This window comes from Peromyscus californicus, unplaced genomic scaffold (genome assembly GCF_007827085.1).
Source record: "Peromyscus californicus insignis strain IS unplaced genomic scaffold, ASM782708v3 Scaffold_11__1_contigs__length_118956290, whole genome shotgun sequence".
In the NCBI taxonomy this organism is placed as follows: domain Eukaryota; kingdom Metazoa; phylum Chordata; class Mammalia; order Rodentia; family Cricetidae; genus Peromyscus; species Peromyscus californicus.
This window is the reverse complement of record NW_026294402.1, coordinates 14,288,858-14,305,515: the sequence shown is the minus strand read 5'-3', so window position 1 is coordinate 14,305,515 and position 16,658 is coordinate 14,288,858. Positions and strand designations below refer to the sequence as shown.

Sequence of the window (16,658 nt, the reverse complement as noted above, 5' to 3'; positions counted from 1 at the left end):
CCTGTGTGCCTGCTGGCATGAGAAAAAGCAGGCAGACAGTGTAGTTGTGGAAACATGGGCCATGGTAGGATGTTTGTACTGGAAAGACCAGGGAAGGGAAATGTTAGTGCTGACAAATCAGAAAGGATATAGTTAGATGTTTATTTTATTAAACACACATTGCTCAGCCAGTCTTGTTTGCTCATTTGCCTATCTATATGAACTTTGATACTCAGGATATGTTTTTATTGCTAGAATTGGCTTGTTTCAGAAAATTTGAAGTGAAAGAAGCTCAGTTTTCTTATTTTTATGGGAATTTTAGAATTTGAGGTATGTAAGGGCTTAGTTATCATAATTCAATCACAACAGTGTTCCATCAATTAGAAGGTATATTATCTGTTTTTCTTATATTCTCCAGAGAGAGGGAAAGATAACATAGTTGCACAACATAAAGGCCTTTTTTTAAAAAAAATTTACAAGCAGAAGCAGACAGACATGGAGAAAATACACTCATAATTTCTCTGAGTTTACTCAGAGGTCTTGAGATGAACATAATTGCAGGAAAGCTTGCTTTTACAGTGGGGAAGGATCTTAAATGAATGTGTACTGGATATGACTCTACTGTGAATTGTTTGTATTTCTGTCATGCTTCTGTGTGTTCATTCAGACTGTCTCTACAGAGATGTATCAAGCAGTCTAGTCATACAATGAAATGAAACAAAAGCTAAGGTGACAGTGATAAATGCGCTAGAGTGTTTTCCAGCTTTTCCCTATAGGAGGGAGATAGTTCATTTGACAAATACTTGATGAACATTAACTAACTGTACACAAAGTACCACTCCGAGTCCTGGGAATTCATCCTGGATCAAATAAGCAAAAATCACCCCTCTATTAAGCCTAGATCTTAGACTGTGCTTCATTTGGAAGACAGTGTGTTTGGAGTGATGTGAGGAAAAGCAGATAATTGCTACAAACAATTCAGGAAGTCAAAGAAAGTAAAAGCTTGGAAAGTACAAAGGGTGAAGGCTTGAATGTAGGAGAAACGATTGAGACTCTGGGCACCTACCCTATGTTTAATGTTTAGAATTACTGACTTTTCTCTAAATTTCATTCATCTATTGCATCAATATTTACCTTTTTTTTTAAAAAAAAAAAAACAGCTCTCACTGTGTAGCTGACCTGGCCTCATACTCATGGAAATTCTCTTGCCTCAGGCTCCAGAGTACTGCTGTTAGAGGCAAAAGTCATCACACTAAGCCTGACTTAGCTTTCTTAATTTAGTGATACAGTGATATAATACCAATGACTTTGGGTTTCTTTTTAATTATAGACTTTAAGCTCTTAATTACGCGAAGATGCTGAAAATGTTTCTGCATTGCAGCAGTAGGGTGTTTTCCTGCTAAAACTGATCATAGGCTTTCGCTTTTGCAAACCAATGGCTCTGCCATTAAGCCATTTCCCCAGCTCCTTCGTGTTTTTACTTCGCAATAGCAAAAATAATATTTTTACTTAATGCGTTTTAAAAAAAAAAAACCCTCGCTTGTTGATTTTTTTGCTCTTGAAACTTTTAGCTGAATTATGTATTAATTATTATTAGGATTAATTATGTATTTAGAAAAAATTTAGGAGGATAGCAAAATCTGCCTGCATTTCACACTGTACAAGCTTTGGTAGCCGAATCCTTCCTTCCATCAAATAATCATGATAACAAGTTAGAGACCTTTCTATGTCTAGAATAAACAAAGGCTTGTTTTCTGTTCCTGTGAAAAAGCAACTCAATATTTATGTATGTCATTCGGGGATTCATAGAGTGTGTATTGCCTTTGAGATGGAGGAAGTCTGGCTGGGTTTTACTGAATTTACATTTGCTTTTAAATTGGCTAAAATCATTAATGAATATTAAAGTCCAGCCCAAATCAGAATCAAAATGGATGGCCCAGGGAAGTTTCAGTATGTAGTTCTGCACTTAGCACAACTTTCCAAATTCTTATTTAACAATAGAATTGATCATATTCTTCAGTCAGTGCTCAGGTCAATTTTTTTATTAAGAAATTTTTTATTTTCACATACCAACCACAGATCCCCCTCTCATCCTTCCTCCCACTCCCTCCCCCAGCCTTCTACCCCAGCCCACTCCCCATTCCCTCCTCCGAAAAGGTATGGCCTCCCATGGGGAGTCAGCAAATCACCCCATTCAGCGGAGGCAGGTCCAAGCCCCTCCCCCTGCATCAAGGCTGTGCAAGGTGTCCCACCATAAGCAATGGGCTCCAAAAAGCCAGCTCATGCATCAGGGATGGATCCTGATCCCACTGTCAGAGGCCCTCAAACAGAACAAGCTACACAACTGTCTCGTCCATGCAGAGGGTCCAGTCCAGTCCCATGTCTCCATAGCTGTCAGTCCAAAGTTCCTGAGTTTCCACTAGATTGGTTTGGTTGTATCTTTAAGTTTCCCCATCATGGTCTTGATGCCTCTTGCTCTTCCCTGGAGTTATGCCTGGTGCTTGGCCATGGCTCTTTGCATCTGTTTCCATCAGTTACTGGATGAAGGCTCTCTAATGACAGCTAGGGCATTCACCAATCTGATCACCAGGATAGGCCACCTCAGGTACCCCCTCCACCACTTATAGTAGTCTAAGCTGGGGCCGGCCTTGTGGACTCCTGGTGAACTTCCCTTGCACCAGGTTTCTCCCTATCCCCATGATGTCTCCCTTTATCAATACATCTCCCTCATTGCTCTCCCATTCTGCCCTGTTCCAGCTCAACCACCCCATTCCCCCATGCTCCCATCTTCCATCCCCTACCCTCCATTGCCCCCCTCACCCCCAGTTTACTTAGGAGATCTCTTATATTTCCCATTCCCAGGATGATTTATGCATCCCTCTTAGGGTATTCTTTGTTTCCTAGCTTCTCTGGAGCTGTGGGTTATAGTCTGGTTATCCTTTTCTTTACATCTAGTATCCACTTATGAGTGAGTACATACCATGTTTGTCTTTCTGAATCTGGGTTACCTCACTCAGGATGGTATTTTCTAGTTCAATCCATTGCTCAGATCAATTTCAAGTAATATGTTTTTAGACCACTTTCACAGTCATTAACGAAAGTTGATGAATAGCAAGTATTACTGTAATCATGTGTCACTTAACAGGAAGATGTATTTTGAGAAAAGTGTCATTGTTGGAACATCAGAGTGTACTTATACATACCTAACTGGTTTGATCAGTCATTGAATGTGGCTTCTTGATGGCATCCAGAGATTCTGTAAACAGGAAGAAGGAGGCAACTGTTAGCCTAACATGGCAGTCTGTCTTAGAGGAAACTCTTTTTCAGTAAGGAGGAGTACATTTTAAATGAACAATGAAAGTACACTATGAATTGTACATACTGCATTGCTCTACACTTAATGTCTGTTTACATTAGTATCACTACAAACACATAAGTAATACATTATACTATGATATAGCAGGTGCAGGGTTAATAGATCCTTTTAATTCTTGTATAATTTTAGGGATACTATCACACGTGTGATCTGTTATTGATTTAAACATCAGTGTGCTGTTCAGGGATTTACAGAAACAGATGCTCAAACAATAAATTTATCTTTTCAGCTATTACTACATAACAAACAGTTGCCCCTGTGTAGTGAGAGCATAAAATTTTAAAACTAATACTTTAAGGCATTTAATAGAATATTTTGAGTTAATAGTAAGACTAAGTAATATAGCTATGAAGAAAAATATAAAATATTGGTATTTAAAGTTGATTTTAAGGTACATGCCTCAATAAATAGGAGTAAATTATAATGATGCTTTGCAAGTGTTTTAAATAATCCAATTATTGAGATGGCAAAGATATGAGAATTCACTGTCCTATTGTATAGTTTTCTGTAGTTTTGAGATTTTTCACAATAAAATGTTAAATGAAACTAAATACAATGCTTAATTGAACTAACTTACTCTTTTCAAACTTCTAGGAAAGTTAGAATGCATGTTAATAACATTAACAAAATCACAAGAATTTACAATGTAATTGGAACTATCAGAGGGTCCATGGAACCTGGTGAGTCACTAAAATTTTAAAGACATTTTCTTTTAACAAAGATTAAGAAAAGATGAAATTCGTCAGTAACATATTTTTCTGGCTGATTTGAAACTGAAATTCAGGGGAAGGATATTTCCACTCTAAAAGATTTTACTTTTGGTTGTCTTCTGTGGAGGAAACTCAGGCAGGAGAAAACTTAATTTAAATACATAAATGACAAATGCCTGTAATGTATACAAGTTGAACCTCTTTGAACACATTCTTGTCCAGATAGGTATGTCATTCTGGGAGGTCATCGTGACTCCTGGGTGTTTGGAGGGATTGACCCTACCACTGGGACAGCAGTTTTGCAAGAGATTGCCCAAAGTTTTGGGAAACTGATGAATCGAGGTAACGCATTCTCTGGTAGCTGCTGACTGAAAGTGACTTGCTTAATATTCCTGTACCTGTAGGTGGGTGTATTTAACCATGCTCACTAACATGATTGCAGGCTGGAGACCTAGGAGAACTATCATCTTTGCCAGCTGGGATGCAGAGGAGTTTGGGCTGCTGGGTTCAACTGAATGGGCTGAAGTAAGTAGCAGAGAAGGTACTTATTATAATATTGTATAGATTATCTTACCTAACCGAAAATGACTCAAGTGAATTTAAGACATAGAATTTGTTTTTACTCTCACATCTATTTGGCAAAGCAGAGTCACTTCTTAGGCTAAAACTACTTATTACCCAAGTATTTCAATATTTTTCTGTATTTGTATTGTGAAAACAAAATCAGTAAACTCAGAAAATAATCGGAATCTGCAAGCTGTTCATTTTTTTTTAACCTTTCATTACAGTTATATGCTTTGATTGTTAAATATAAAATGACAATTCTGTAAATGTACATAAAGTAGCTTAACTTACTATTTCACAGTGCTGTCTTTTTTTCTTTCTTACAGGCTCTTAGTCTTTCAGAGCCTCTCCTATGTACGTTCTTTCTTCTTTCCAGTTCTCCTCTGTTGGTAATGTCTAAGTTCTCACATGTGTAAAGCGAGCACACATTTTCATAAAGTTAGATATGCTTTCTCTCTGCCACCTTTCTGTCACATGTAAGTATAAATTTTACTGGTGTGTTCTAAAGCAAAATTTGCATGTCTGTGTATATTTTAGAAAATGCTTTCCTCCCAAATCATTTCCTCTTACATTACTATAAAATAATAATATGAAGCAAAATCAAATAGTTACTTAACTGATATCACTTATCTTTGTTGGTTACATTTACATTGTAAAGTTTCATTTTGATACTGGTACTAAATATGAAATTTGAAAATAGAACATTAATTTAGATTGGTTGAATATTATTGATCAAGGTAATTTCTTTTTAGAATGTGTGATTTCTTATAATGTATGTGTACTTAGATATATTTGTTCCTTCCATTTCAGAAATTCAAAATAAAAAAAAAATCTAAGATTTACAATAGTAAATTTGCATTGATACACATGTGGGTTTAGGAATAATTTCAACATTCTTCCTAGTTTTCTGTACCAGGCTTTTTCTTTTGGGCCACTAACCAGTTCCCAGATTATGACATGGGGATTTACTAGTTTGAATGCTCGGCCTAGATTAGGCTCATTTGTGGCTATCTCTTTTAATTTAAATTAACCTGTTTGTCGTTATCTACCTTTTGCCTTGGGCTTTCACTTCTCTTGCTTCTGTATATCTTACTTTCACTGCTTCTTGTGCCTGCTGGCTGACAGCCTCCTAGCTGGCCCCAGACAAGTCCCTTCTTCTCTCCTCCTTCTCCTTATCCTCTTCTCTCTCAAGCCTAGATTTCTACTCCTATTTATTCTCTCTGCCCACCAGTCTCGCCTATCCTTTTCTCTGCCTAGCTATTGGCTGCCCAGCTCTTTAATAGACCAGTCAGGTACCTTAGGCAGGCAAGGTGAAACAAATGCAAGACATCTTTACATAATTAAACACACATCCTTACATTGCTAAACAAATGCAGCATAAACAAATGTAACACATGTTTTCCTAGTTAAAATAATATTCCACAACAATTTTCTATAAGTCAGGTTATCATATTCAATAGTACATTTAACTTCTATGAGAACATATAAGGAGTTATGTATGGTGATGCACACCTTAATTAGTGCACTCAGGTGGCAGAGGCAGGAAGATCTATAGTTTGAGACCAGCCAAGTTTATATGAGTCCCTGCAAATGCTGTACTAGAGATGTTGACTATAATCAAGGCAACCACATTAGTTTCTTTTCTTGTTGTTGGAACAAAATGCCTGAGAAAAGCAACTCAAGGTAGAAAGGGTTTATTCCACTCACAGTTTAAAGGTACAAGAAAGAAAGTAGAGATGACATTTCTGTGAAGCAGCTGATCACATTACATCCACAGTCAGGAAGCTGAACTAGATGGATGCTGGTGCTTGCTTTCCAGCCTAGAACCCTAGCACATAGAGTAGGCTTGTTATTCTTTATTTTATTCTTTCACTTCTCCATAGATTTTTATAAATATAGATAAATGACTTCTATGTTTCTCACTCTTTTACTGTACTTAGGAATCCACTTAGTGGACCTCAAACTTCAGTGGATGTAAGGATTAATCTCTAGGGACGCCTATTAGAAAACAGTTTCAGGCCTCACTTTGAACAGCCTAGATTTAATAGATTTTAGTTAGGACTACCAAATTTTGGACCCTCACTTCAGCATATTCTGATACAAAGAATGAAGGAATCACACCTGAAAATATTTTCATGGCCTTTTTGCTTTTGGTATACAGCTTCATAATGTTCTCTTTTTCTTACTTTAGTTTTTATTGCTATTATCAATTAAGAAATTATCAGAATTTTTTAAAATTTGTGGTCATGGGCAGATACTGTATTTGACTTATAAACATCAGCAGCCCATTTTACAAGAGATTAGTGTGGCTACTTTGTTTATATTTCCAAAGCAGTAAATGCTGTGAGTGTTAACAGCTTGGCTTCAATTGCAGGAGAATGCAAAGATCCTCCAGGAGAGAAGCGTTGCTTACATCAACTCAGATTCATCTATAGAAGGTGCATCTTATTTTGTTTTGAAATACAGTGTTCAAAAAGTAAATTCTATTTTTAGTAATTTCATTTCTAGTAAGTATGCTATCCTTTTAGGTTAAGAGTCTCATGAAGGGCCTCAAATGTGTTGGTGTTCATGACCTTGATCTCCTTAAATTCCCACTTCTACCTGCTAAGCACTGGGATTACAGGAGTGCGCCAGAATGCCTGACAATTATTTTTTTTTTGGTTTGTTATTTTCTTAGGCCTAAAAATTCTAACTTACTAGTATCTCAAATCTTATGTTTAGATAAAACTATTCAGTAATAACTTAGTTTTTAGTTTTACCACAGGAAAAATAATTCATATCAATCATTATGACTCACAACTGAGCTATGGCTCTACCTTTGGTTTATATTTGCTTGCCTTGGATTGAGACTTAAAACCCTACTATTCACCACAATTTTGTGGAGGAATTAGTGAAATTTGATTGGAGTATTTAAGAAGAAATATTCTGCAGAATATCTCATACAAAAATATTTTCTTAATAAAACATTTCCTTGAAAAATAAAAATAATATTTCCCTTACTTATTGGAACTGCTTTTTGGAGTGACACATTGTATTTACCTCTCAGTATTTTTGGCACATTTTTGTTTATTGTCCCTGAAGCTGTTGCAACATGCATACTATTTTCTAATACATTGATCTAAACAAATGAAAGATTGAATGATTCTGTAGTCTTAATGCTTTCTTTGACACTGTCCCTGAGAGATGGTGCTACAAGGAAAATTGGCCGATGGCTGTGGGAGCTGCCACATCAGCCACCAGGGTCCACCATTGCTTCATTGGTTTAAACAATGCATTGCAGCCTCTCTCTCTCTCTCTCTCTCTCTCTCTCTCTCTCTCTCTCTCTCTCTCTCTCTCTCTCTCTCTCATTTTGAATTAAAGACTGTTACATTATATTTTAAATAGAAAGTTGCAATTAAACATAAATGGATTTCATTTGGTAGCATGAAATGTGACTTTTGTGTTTGCTTTGTTCTTCAGGCAATTACACTCTACGAGTTGACTGTACTCCTCTTCTTTACCAGTTGGTGTATAAAGTGGCAAGAGAGGTAAATGAGGACACCTGGCTTACCATTTTATGAGGAATGGATAACACATTTCTGGCTTAATTAGCTACATTTATTTTTAAATTGCTATCAGAACATTGGTGACTCAAAAATAAGTAGCAACTAAAACAAAGTTTATAATATACAGCTTACTATGTGACATAATTGTGAGGATGCTAAGAAGGAAAGTATTAAAAAGAAGCCAAGGAATTCAGAAATCAGGCAATGCAGAAATCACTGGTCTTCCTCACCAGACAAATCACTGTATGCCAGCATAGTGAGTAGAATGAACAGTAATTAGTCCAAAGGCAAAGGGGGAGGAGATCTGCAACTGGTGATTACACAGAAACATTATAAACATTAAACTAACTATATGTGTTAAATATTCTGAAGAACTAGAGCACATTGAATCTCAAAGTAAAATCAGATAATGTACTCCCAATAGCTGTACACTTCATTTAAGTAGTCCTCTGGTATAGAATTTACTTATAGAGGTGCTGGAGTGACAGATCTGTGGTTAAGAGCACCAGCTGACCTTCCAGATCTTCCAGAGGACCTGATTTTGGTTTCCATCACCCACATCAGGTGTCTTACAACTGCATGTAATTCCAGCTCAAGGGATCTGCCACCCTTTTATATTTCCTTGGGTACCTGAACACATATGGTGCATGAGAATACACACACACACACACAACAACAACAACAACAACAACAAAAATCACATCAATAAAAATAAAACAAATCTTTAAAACAAAAGCATTTACTTGTAGAAGTGTTTGCTGCTGTAAGGGCAGCCTTAATGAAAAGTAAGAGGTGAGTATCATTCTAATGCAGGTTCTATTTTCTTTTTTTTCTTTTTTTTTTTTTTTTGGTTTTTCGAGACAGGGTTTCTCTGAGTAGCTTTGCGCCTTTCCTGGGACTCACTTGGTAGCCCAGGCTGGCCTCGAACTCACAGAGATCCGCCTGGCTCTGCCTCCCGAGTGCTGGGATTAAAGGCGTGCGCCACCGCCGCCCGGCGTATTTTCTAATCTCTTTAATCTTGCTCTATCTGCCTGTTTACTGCTAGTGTTTCTAAAAACAGGTTTTGTTTGTTTTTCAAGCAAAAGTGCTTGCTATATTTTCCCTCTTGTTGGTGTCCTTACCCTCTTGAGTAAACTTATTTCCTTGTTCTTTTATTGGAACGCCTCACAGTAGTTTCTTTCCTAAAATCAAGTGTAAAGAGAATCTTTATGGTGCAATACTTCAGAATATGTTTTTATGATCTGTACTGTATTTGAAAAATGGCTCCTGTCTTTGATGTCAGGGTGATAAGAACTTTGGAACCAGTAAGTAGAAGTTCTTATTTGTGCATCTTGTGCAAAGACACATACTTATTATCTATGGTCATACAAAGACCCGGGGAACTAAAGTGACTCCTTCACCTTCCTGTAAACAGATTACTACAATTTCTCCCATCCTTCATGTATTAGTTACTTTTCTATTTCCATGAAGAGACAGCATGACCAAACAAACTTATAGGAGGAAGAGTTTACTGGAGACTTACAGTTTCAGAGGGTGAGTCTGTGACTATGATGGTGGGTAGCATGGCAGCAGGCAGGCAGGCACCGCATTGGAGCAGTAGCTGAGAACTTACATCCTTACCTGTAAGCACAAGGCACAGAGAGAGCTAACTAGGAATGGCATAGCCTTTTGAAACCTTGAAGTCCATCCCCAGTGACACACCTCCTCCCACAAGCCCATGCATCTTAATCCTTAAACAGTTCCACCAACTGGGGACCAAGCATTCAAATATATGAGCTTATGGCAGGCCTTCAAACCACCATGCCTAATAAGTCAAATAATCAAGGTGCTGGCAGGAGGGTAAAGAAAAGCAGTTGCCCGCCCGACTCAACAAGAAATGGGGCACTGTACTGCTGTGCTGATAGGACATCTCATGGAAGCAGTTAAGATTAGTCATGGTTCAGGGCCACAAGGATGAGGCATGAGTTAGTGACTCTAGAAAATGAGGCGGATTCCTACCTTGCCAGCCTTCCTCCCTTTCCTCATATTCATGTCTCTTTGGATTTTTAACCCACTGAGTTTAAACAGGGCTGTCCTTATGACCATGGTTGTGGAACTAGCCACTGGAGCATGTTGGACTTACTGGTAGGTACAGAAATAGAGACAATGAATCCTCCTCTCTCTGCATACATCAATAGCCACAAATTTTTCTCCCTTCAACAATTGACTGTTGATAGGCCCAGTCAAATGCAGGCTCAGTGAAGGCAACTGCAAATACAATTGCTGTAAGCTCAGAATTACAATGACTTGTCATACCCAGGAGATTGCATTTTGGATCCTGTCTTATGTTATGGCCCTTGGCCAGTCAAAGTATAGCTTTAATACATAGCTGAATCTGTATAATATATTCTTGTGGCCCACCACACCCCTTTCCATTTTCATATCACATGAGTGTGGTGATATTTTATTTGTGCTGAAATGTGATGATATTTTATTTGTGCTTTAACAAATAAAGCTTGCCTAGAGATCAGAGGAATAGGAACAACCATTATAAGTAAATAAAGAAGTCAAGCAACAGTAGCAAATGCAAATCCTATCACTTGGCAGGCAGGAATCTGTCTGGATCTGTGTGAGTTCAAGGCCACACTGGAAACAGAGCCAGGTGTGGTGACACATGCCTTAAATTCCAACACTAGTTAACCATGGAGGTTTGGAGATCTATACAGACAAAAAGGAAGTGACAGAGCTGGGCAGGAAGAGGAAGTGATGTAGCTGGACAGAGAGCAAATCAGATGGCAGAACAGCAAAGGCTTATAGGTATGGGTAGACAGGAAGTTGCTTGCATTTGGAAGCTGCCAAATTGGTGAGGTAAGGTTAGTTGTGGCTTTCCCTATGTCCCTGATCTCTCTCAGGCTTTCACCCCTATATCTGGCTCCATGTTTTTTATTTAATAAGACCATTTAGAAATTCATCTACACATGAGTTCTACTGTGCAACCTTCTTTAGGACTTTTCCCTAGCCTCCATACTCCTTTTATAATTTCCTGCTCTCTATAGATTCCAAGTTAAGTACAAAATTCAATTAAAAGGGATGATACATGTATAATAAAGAACACGTGATATTGGATTTCTGGGTCTGAGTTACCTCACTTAGTGAATTTTATCCTCAATTCTACCCATTTTCCTACAAATTTAATTTTTATTTGGTGCTAAATAGAATTATATTGTATAAATGTGACATATTTTCATTACCTACTTTTCAGTTGATGGACATCTAGTTTGGTTCCATTTCCTAGCTATTGTAAAGAGGACAGCAATGAACACAAATGTGGAAGTGTCTCTAGTGTAGTTTTGGGGGTATATGTGCAGGAGTGGTATAGCTGAGTCATATGAAGATCTATTTTTGATTTTCAGAAAACTCCACACCGATTTCCACAGTAACTGTACCAGGGTATAAAGGTTCCTGATTCCGCACATTAAAAAAATCCAGCTTTGCTTAAACATAATTTAAAAAAATAGAAATAATTATACGCACTACTACTGACTTTTTTCCAGCAAAAGTAGGATCTATCTGTTTAGATAAAGGCAATTTATTAAAGAAAATGTATCAACATTTTCTCCAGTATCTTTACCTGAAACATTTTAAAACTTTTACTTAAAATGTTATCAATAAAAAAGGAAATTCCTTTTTTTAGGTAATTGACAATGTTACCAAGAACAGTCATCATAAATTAAGACAAATCTGGGGTAGTTGTTTGTTCTTCTTATAAGCTTCAAAATATACTATTTTCATGTAAGTGAACATGACATATGCATGCACATACAGATAGCAATGGAAGTTGATACTTATGTGCAGATGGAGTTAAATTGGTTATACATTTGCTTCAGTTCCTGATGCCCACTGTTTGTTTTTCTAGATCTCCAGCCCTGATGATGGTTTTGAAAGTAAATCACTTTATGAAAGCTGGTTGAAAAAAGACCCTTCACCTGAATATAAAGATTATCCTAGGTAAATTAATGTATGCATCTTTTAATACTCTGGGATAAATATAGATTTCCCCATTTCCCCCTTTCCCTTGCTCCCCCAAACACGCTGTTCTCAGAGAGCTTACCAATAATTTAAATGAATTCAATAAAACTGTCCAGCCAGCTGCTGTTTTGCTTACTAATCAGCTTAGACACATAGTTAACATTCAGTGTAAGCTAGATATACCTTTGGAAATTTTCAATTAAACCGATTTTATGGGGACTTAAGAATGCTTGCTGCTCGACCAGAGGACCCAAGTTCAGTTCCCAGCACCCATGTCAGGTGGCTCACAACCATCTGTAACCAGCTCCAGGAGATCCAATACCATCTTCTGGATTCTGTGGGCACCTGAACATCCTTGTATATACTTGAAGACATATGCATTTAAATATAAGTAAAATAAATTTTATGATGATTTTTGCTTTTTATTAATCATTATTTGGCATTACAGAAATGTAATTTTAAATATGTAGTAGATGCTTTAAATAATAGCATAACTTCATGTGATAATGATGTAAAAATAAATGTATTATGTGTATGGATGTGTATGGATGTAAGTGTGTGCATGTGTGTATATGTGGTATATATGTGTGTTTATGTTTACTTCTGTGTATATATGTACATCTGTGTGTGGGTATATGCATATATCCTCAGAGGCCAGATGAGTTACACAAAATGAAACAGGAATTTACAGTCAGTTTTGAGTCATCTGATGTGGGTGCTGGGAACTAAACTTACATCCTCCGGAAGAGCACTATATGCTCTTAGTCACTGAGGCTTCTCTCCAGCCCCTCTAGCTTATTTGTTTTTACTTTTTCGTGATAGATTATTCATTGAACCTGGAGCACCCAGCAAAACTGGCTGTTTGTGGATTTTCAGGATCTGACTGTCTCTGCCCCCTACCCTTAGCCATAGGGTTCGAGATATGAGTGGCTAAGACTGGCTTTTATGTGGATTGGGGAAATCTGAATTCTAAGTCCTTATGCTTGCACAGAAAACACTTTACCCACTGAGTCATCTTCCTAACCCCCTCATTTTATTTTATATTTAATAAAAGACCTTACCAATAATCTTCAAATTGTGTGTTCTTCTGTAATCAGTTTAGACTTTTATCTTTTTACATTTTCTCATTCGTGCTGTAGTGTCTTCTTGAGTTTATTATATATTTATCCATTTTTATTCAATATGATTTACAAAACTACCAGAAGATGGTAGTAGTCTATAGCATCATTCTATTTCCTAAAGTCTTCTTGAAAGTATTATTTTATTTATTTTTATTATAATTTTTTCCTACTTTTTGAGACTATAATCCTATCATTTACCTCTTCTGTTTCCTCCTTCCAATCCCTCCCATGTATTCTGTGCCTCTTTTTCTATGGCCTCTTTTTCTTCAATTGTTGTTACATATATGCGTGTCTACATGTGTACATAGAAATGTGCAGTGTGCATATTCCTAAAGGTATAAATTCAACTTCCTCAGTCCTTATAGTGTTACTTATATATGTTTGCAGGGCTGACCATTTGGTATTGGATATCCAATAGGTGTGCTGTTTCCTGGGAGAAGACTATTTCCTCTGTTCTCATCATTCCTTAGTTGTCTGTAGTTCTTTGTCTAGGATTGAAGCCCCATGAGCTTTCCTCCTTCCCATGATAGCATATCTACTGGTGTTATCTGTGTTCAGCTCTTGTTTAGGCAGCCATGTTGGTGAGACTTTATGGGTGTAGCTTCTCTGACATTTCTAGAAGACACAATCTCAGAGCAACCTTCCTATTCCTCTGAATTTTAACAACCTTTCTGCCTCCTTTTCCACAATGATCCCTGAGCCTTAAGATTCAGAAGTTGTGTTGTAGATGTATCAGTTGGGACTTGGCTCCACAACTAGGCATTTTGATCAGTTATGGTTTTATGTACTGGTTTCTTTCTGTCACAAAGAGGACTTTCCTTGATGTGTAATGAGAATGACACTATTTGGGGGAGGTATAATGACAAATATTTTATTTATAAAAGTTAGTGATTATGCTGGTTTAATAAAGTGGCAGTTGTAAGTTCTCTAATATCCATGACTTCACTAGTAGTTCTGGGTAGCTGGTGAGGTCTCCAGTATCAGGAATGATTTCCCTATTGTTGAGTGGGACCTATGTCCACTTAAATAGCTGTTGTTACCATCAAGGTATTTATGTTAGTATTGCATCCTTAGGGTTATATTGTTGATCTCTGCCATTCTGACTGGGTTAAGATGAAATTTTAAAATAAAGACAATGAATGTTCCCTTTTGAGGTTTTACTTAGCTATGATTGATTGATTGATTGATTGATTTTCAGAACTCCCTGTTCATATCCCAACTCCATTTTTTGAGTGAGTCTTTTTTATTTTTTATTTTTTGACTCTGCTTTTTGAGTCCTTTATGTATTCTGGTTATTAATCCTGTATTAGCTGCATATCTAGAAAAGACTTTTCTCCCGTTCTGTGGGTTTTTTTTTTTTTTGCTTGATTGTTGCTTAGCTGTTCACAAGTGTTTTAGTTTGGTCCACTTGTCAATTGTTGGCCTTAATTCTAGGACAAATGGAGTCCTATTCAGGAAGTTCTTTCCTGTACTTACATCTTTCCCACACCTATGTTTTCTTCCAGTAGTTTTGGTGTTTTAAGTTTCACATTTAGGTCCTTGAACCATTCAGAGTTAGTTTTTGTGCAAGGTGATAGACACTGATCTAATTTCAGTCTATCTACAAATGAGCATCCAATTTTCCCAACACCATTTGTTGAAATGGTTTTTCCAGGTTATGCTTTTTGGCATCTTTGTCAAATATTCAATGACTGTAGTTACCTATGCTCGTGTCACATTGCTGAAACTATAATTTCTAGAAGCTTTCTGTTAGAATTATTGGGATCTCCATGTACAATATTATGTCAGCTGCTAAAAGGAATTGTTTGATGTTTTTCCTACTTGTGTTCCTTTCATTTCCTTTGTTTGCATTATTACTCCAGCTAGTGCTCTAACAAAATATTGAAAAGGAGTGGTGATAGTGGACAACCCTGTCTCCTTCCTATTTTCAATGGGATTGCTTGGAAGTTTTCTCCATTTAGAGTGATGGTGGTTGTGCATTTCTCATATATATCTCCTATTTGAAGTTTGTTTTCTCCAGTCCTACTCACTCTATGACTTTTATCATGAAGACATGTTGGATTTTGGCAAAGAGGGCATGATGAATTTTTTGCATCTAGTGAGGTGATCATATGATTTTTGTTTTTTAAGTCAGTTTATTTGGCTTATAACATTTGTTGACTTGTGTGTTGAGCCATACCTGCATCTCAGAGATAGAGCGAGTTTGGTTATATGAATAATCTTTTTGGTGCATGTCTGTGTTTGTTTTATAAGTATTCTATAGTGCCTTTTAACTCTATGTTCATAGTTTTCTCCTATTTGTTGTGTCTCTACCTGGTTTTGGTATTAGAGTGAAACTGTCTTCATAGAAGGTGTTTGGGAGCACTCCTGTTTCTATTTTATGGAATAGTTTAAGGATGATTGGCTGTAGATCTTTGAAATTCTTGTAGAATTCTGTTGTGAATTCATCTGGCCATAGACCTTTTATAGCTGGAAGTCTTTTTATTACTATTTCAAAGTTTGCTATGGTCTCTTTAGGCTGTCAATCTCTTACTGGTATAATTTTGGCAGTTTAGCTGAAGGTAGACATGTATTAATTTCTTTTAGATTTTCCAACTTAATGGAGTACAGGTTATTAAAATACTCCCATATAATACTCTGAATTTTGGGGTATCTCTTTTAATGTTTTACTGTTTCTTTCTTTCTTTTGGTTAGTAGGGCCAAGGGTCTGTTGATCTTGCTTATCTTCTCAAAGAATCAGCTCTTAAATTCACTGATTTTTTTTATCTCTTTTCCTCTCTCTCTCTCCCTTTGTCCCTCTCTCTATCTTCCTTCCTTCCTTTTTCTTTCTTTCTTTCTTTTCCTTCCTTCCTTCCTTCCTTCCTTCCTTCCTTTCTCTCTCTCTGTCTCTCTCTGTCTCTCTCTGTCTCTCTCTCTCATTAATTTCTGTTCTGATTTTTATTATTTCTTGCTGTTGACTAAGTTTGGATTGGTTTGTTCTTGTTCTTCCAAATTTTTGAGTGGAATCATTAAGTAATTTGTTTGTGCTCTTTCTGATTTTTGAATGTAGCCAGTTAGAACTATAATTTTCTCTCACAGGACTCCTTTTAATGTGTCCCAGAGGTTTTGTTGTATTGTTATGTTTTCATCTTCATTTAGTTCCAGGAAAATTTTTATTTATCTTTTGGTTTCTTCTTTTACCCATTCATAATTCAGTACTGTGTTGTTTAATCTCCATAAGTTTGTGTATTTAATAGAGTTTTGTTTGCTGTCAATTTTAAGTTTCTTTGAATTATAGTCAGAGATGATACATGGAGTTACTTCAGTTTTTCTGAATTTGTAAGACTTTGTTTTGTTCCCCAGAATGTGGTCTATT

The 16,658-nt window shown here is 36.7% G+C and overlaps 1 protein-coding gene across 3 annotated transcripts in view; it reads left to right on the top strand.

Annotated features, from left to right (window-relative positions):
- The window catches only part of Naalad2 (N-acetylated alpha-linked acidic dipeptidase 2), a 55,159-nt gene that overhangs the window by 23,001 nt on the left and 15,500 nt on the right, over positions 1-16,658 (top strand). For all 3 annotated transcript variants that reach the window (XM_052753097.1, XM_052753086.1, XM_052753101.1), the window contains 6 exons: positions 3,950-4,035; positions 4,288-4,407; positions 4,508-4,590; positions 7,004-7,067; positions 8,089-8,156; positions 12,070-12,161. In XM_052753097.1, coding sequence (XP_052609057.1) covers positions 3,950-4,035; positions 4,288-4,407; positions 4,508-4,590; positions 7,004-7,067; positions 8,089-8,156; positions 12,070-12,161 — 513 coding nt within the window. The remainder of the gene's footprint in view (positions 1-3,949; positions 4,036-4,287; positions 4,408-4,507; positions 4,591-7,003; positions 7,068-8,088; positions 8,157-12,069; positions 12,162-16,658) is intronic.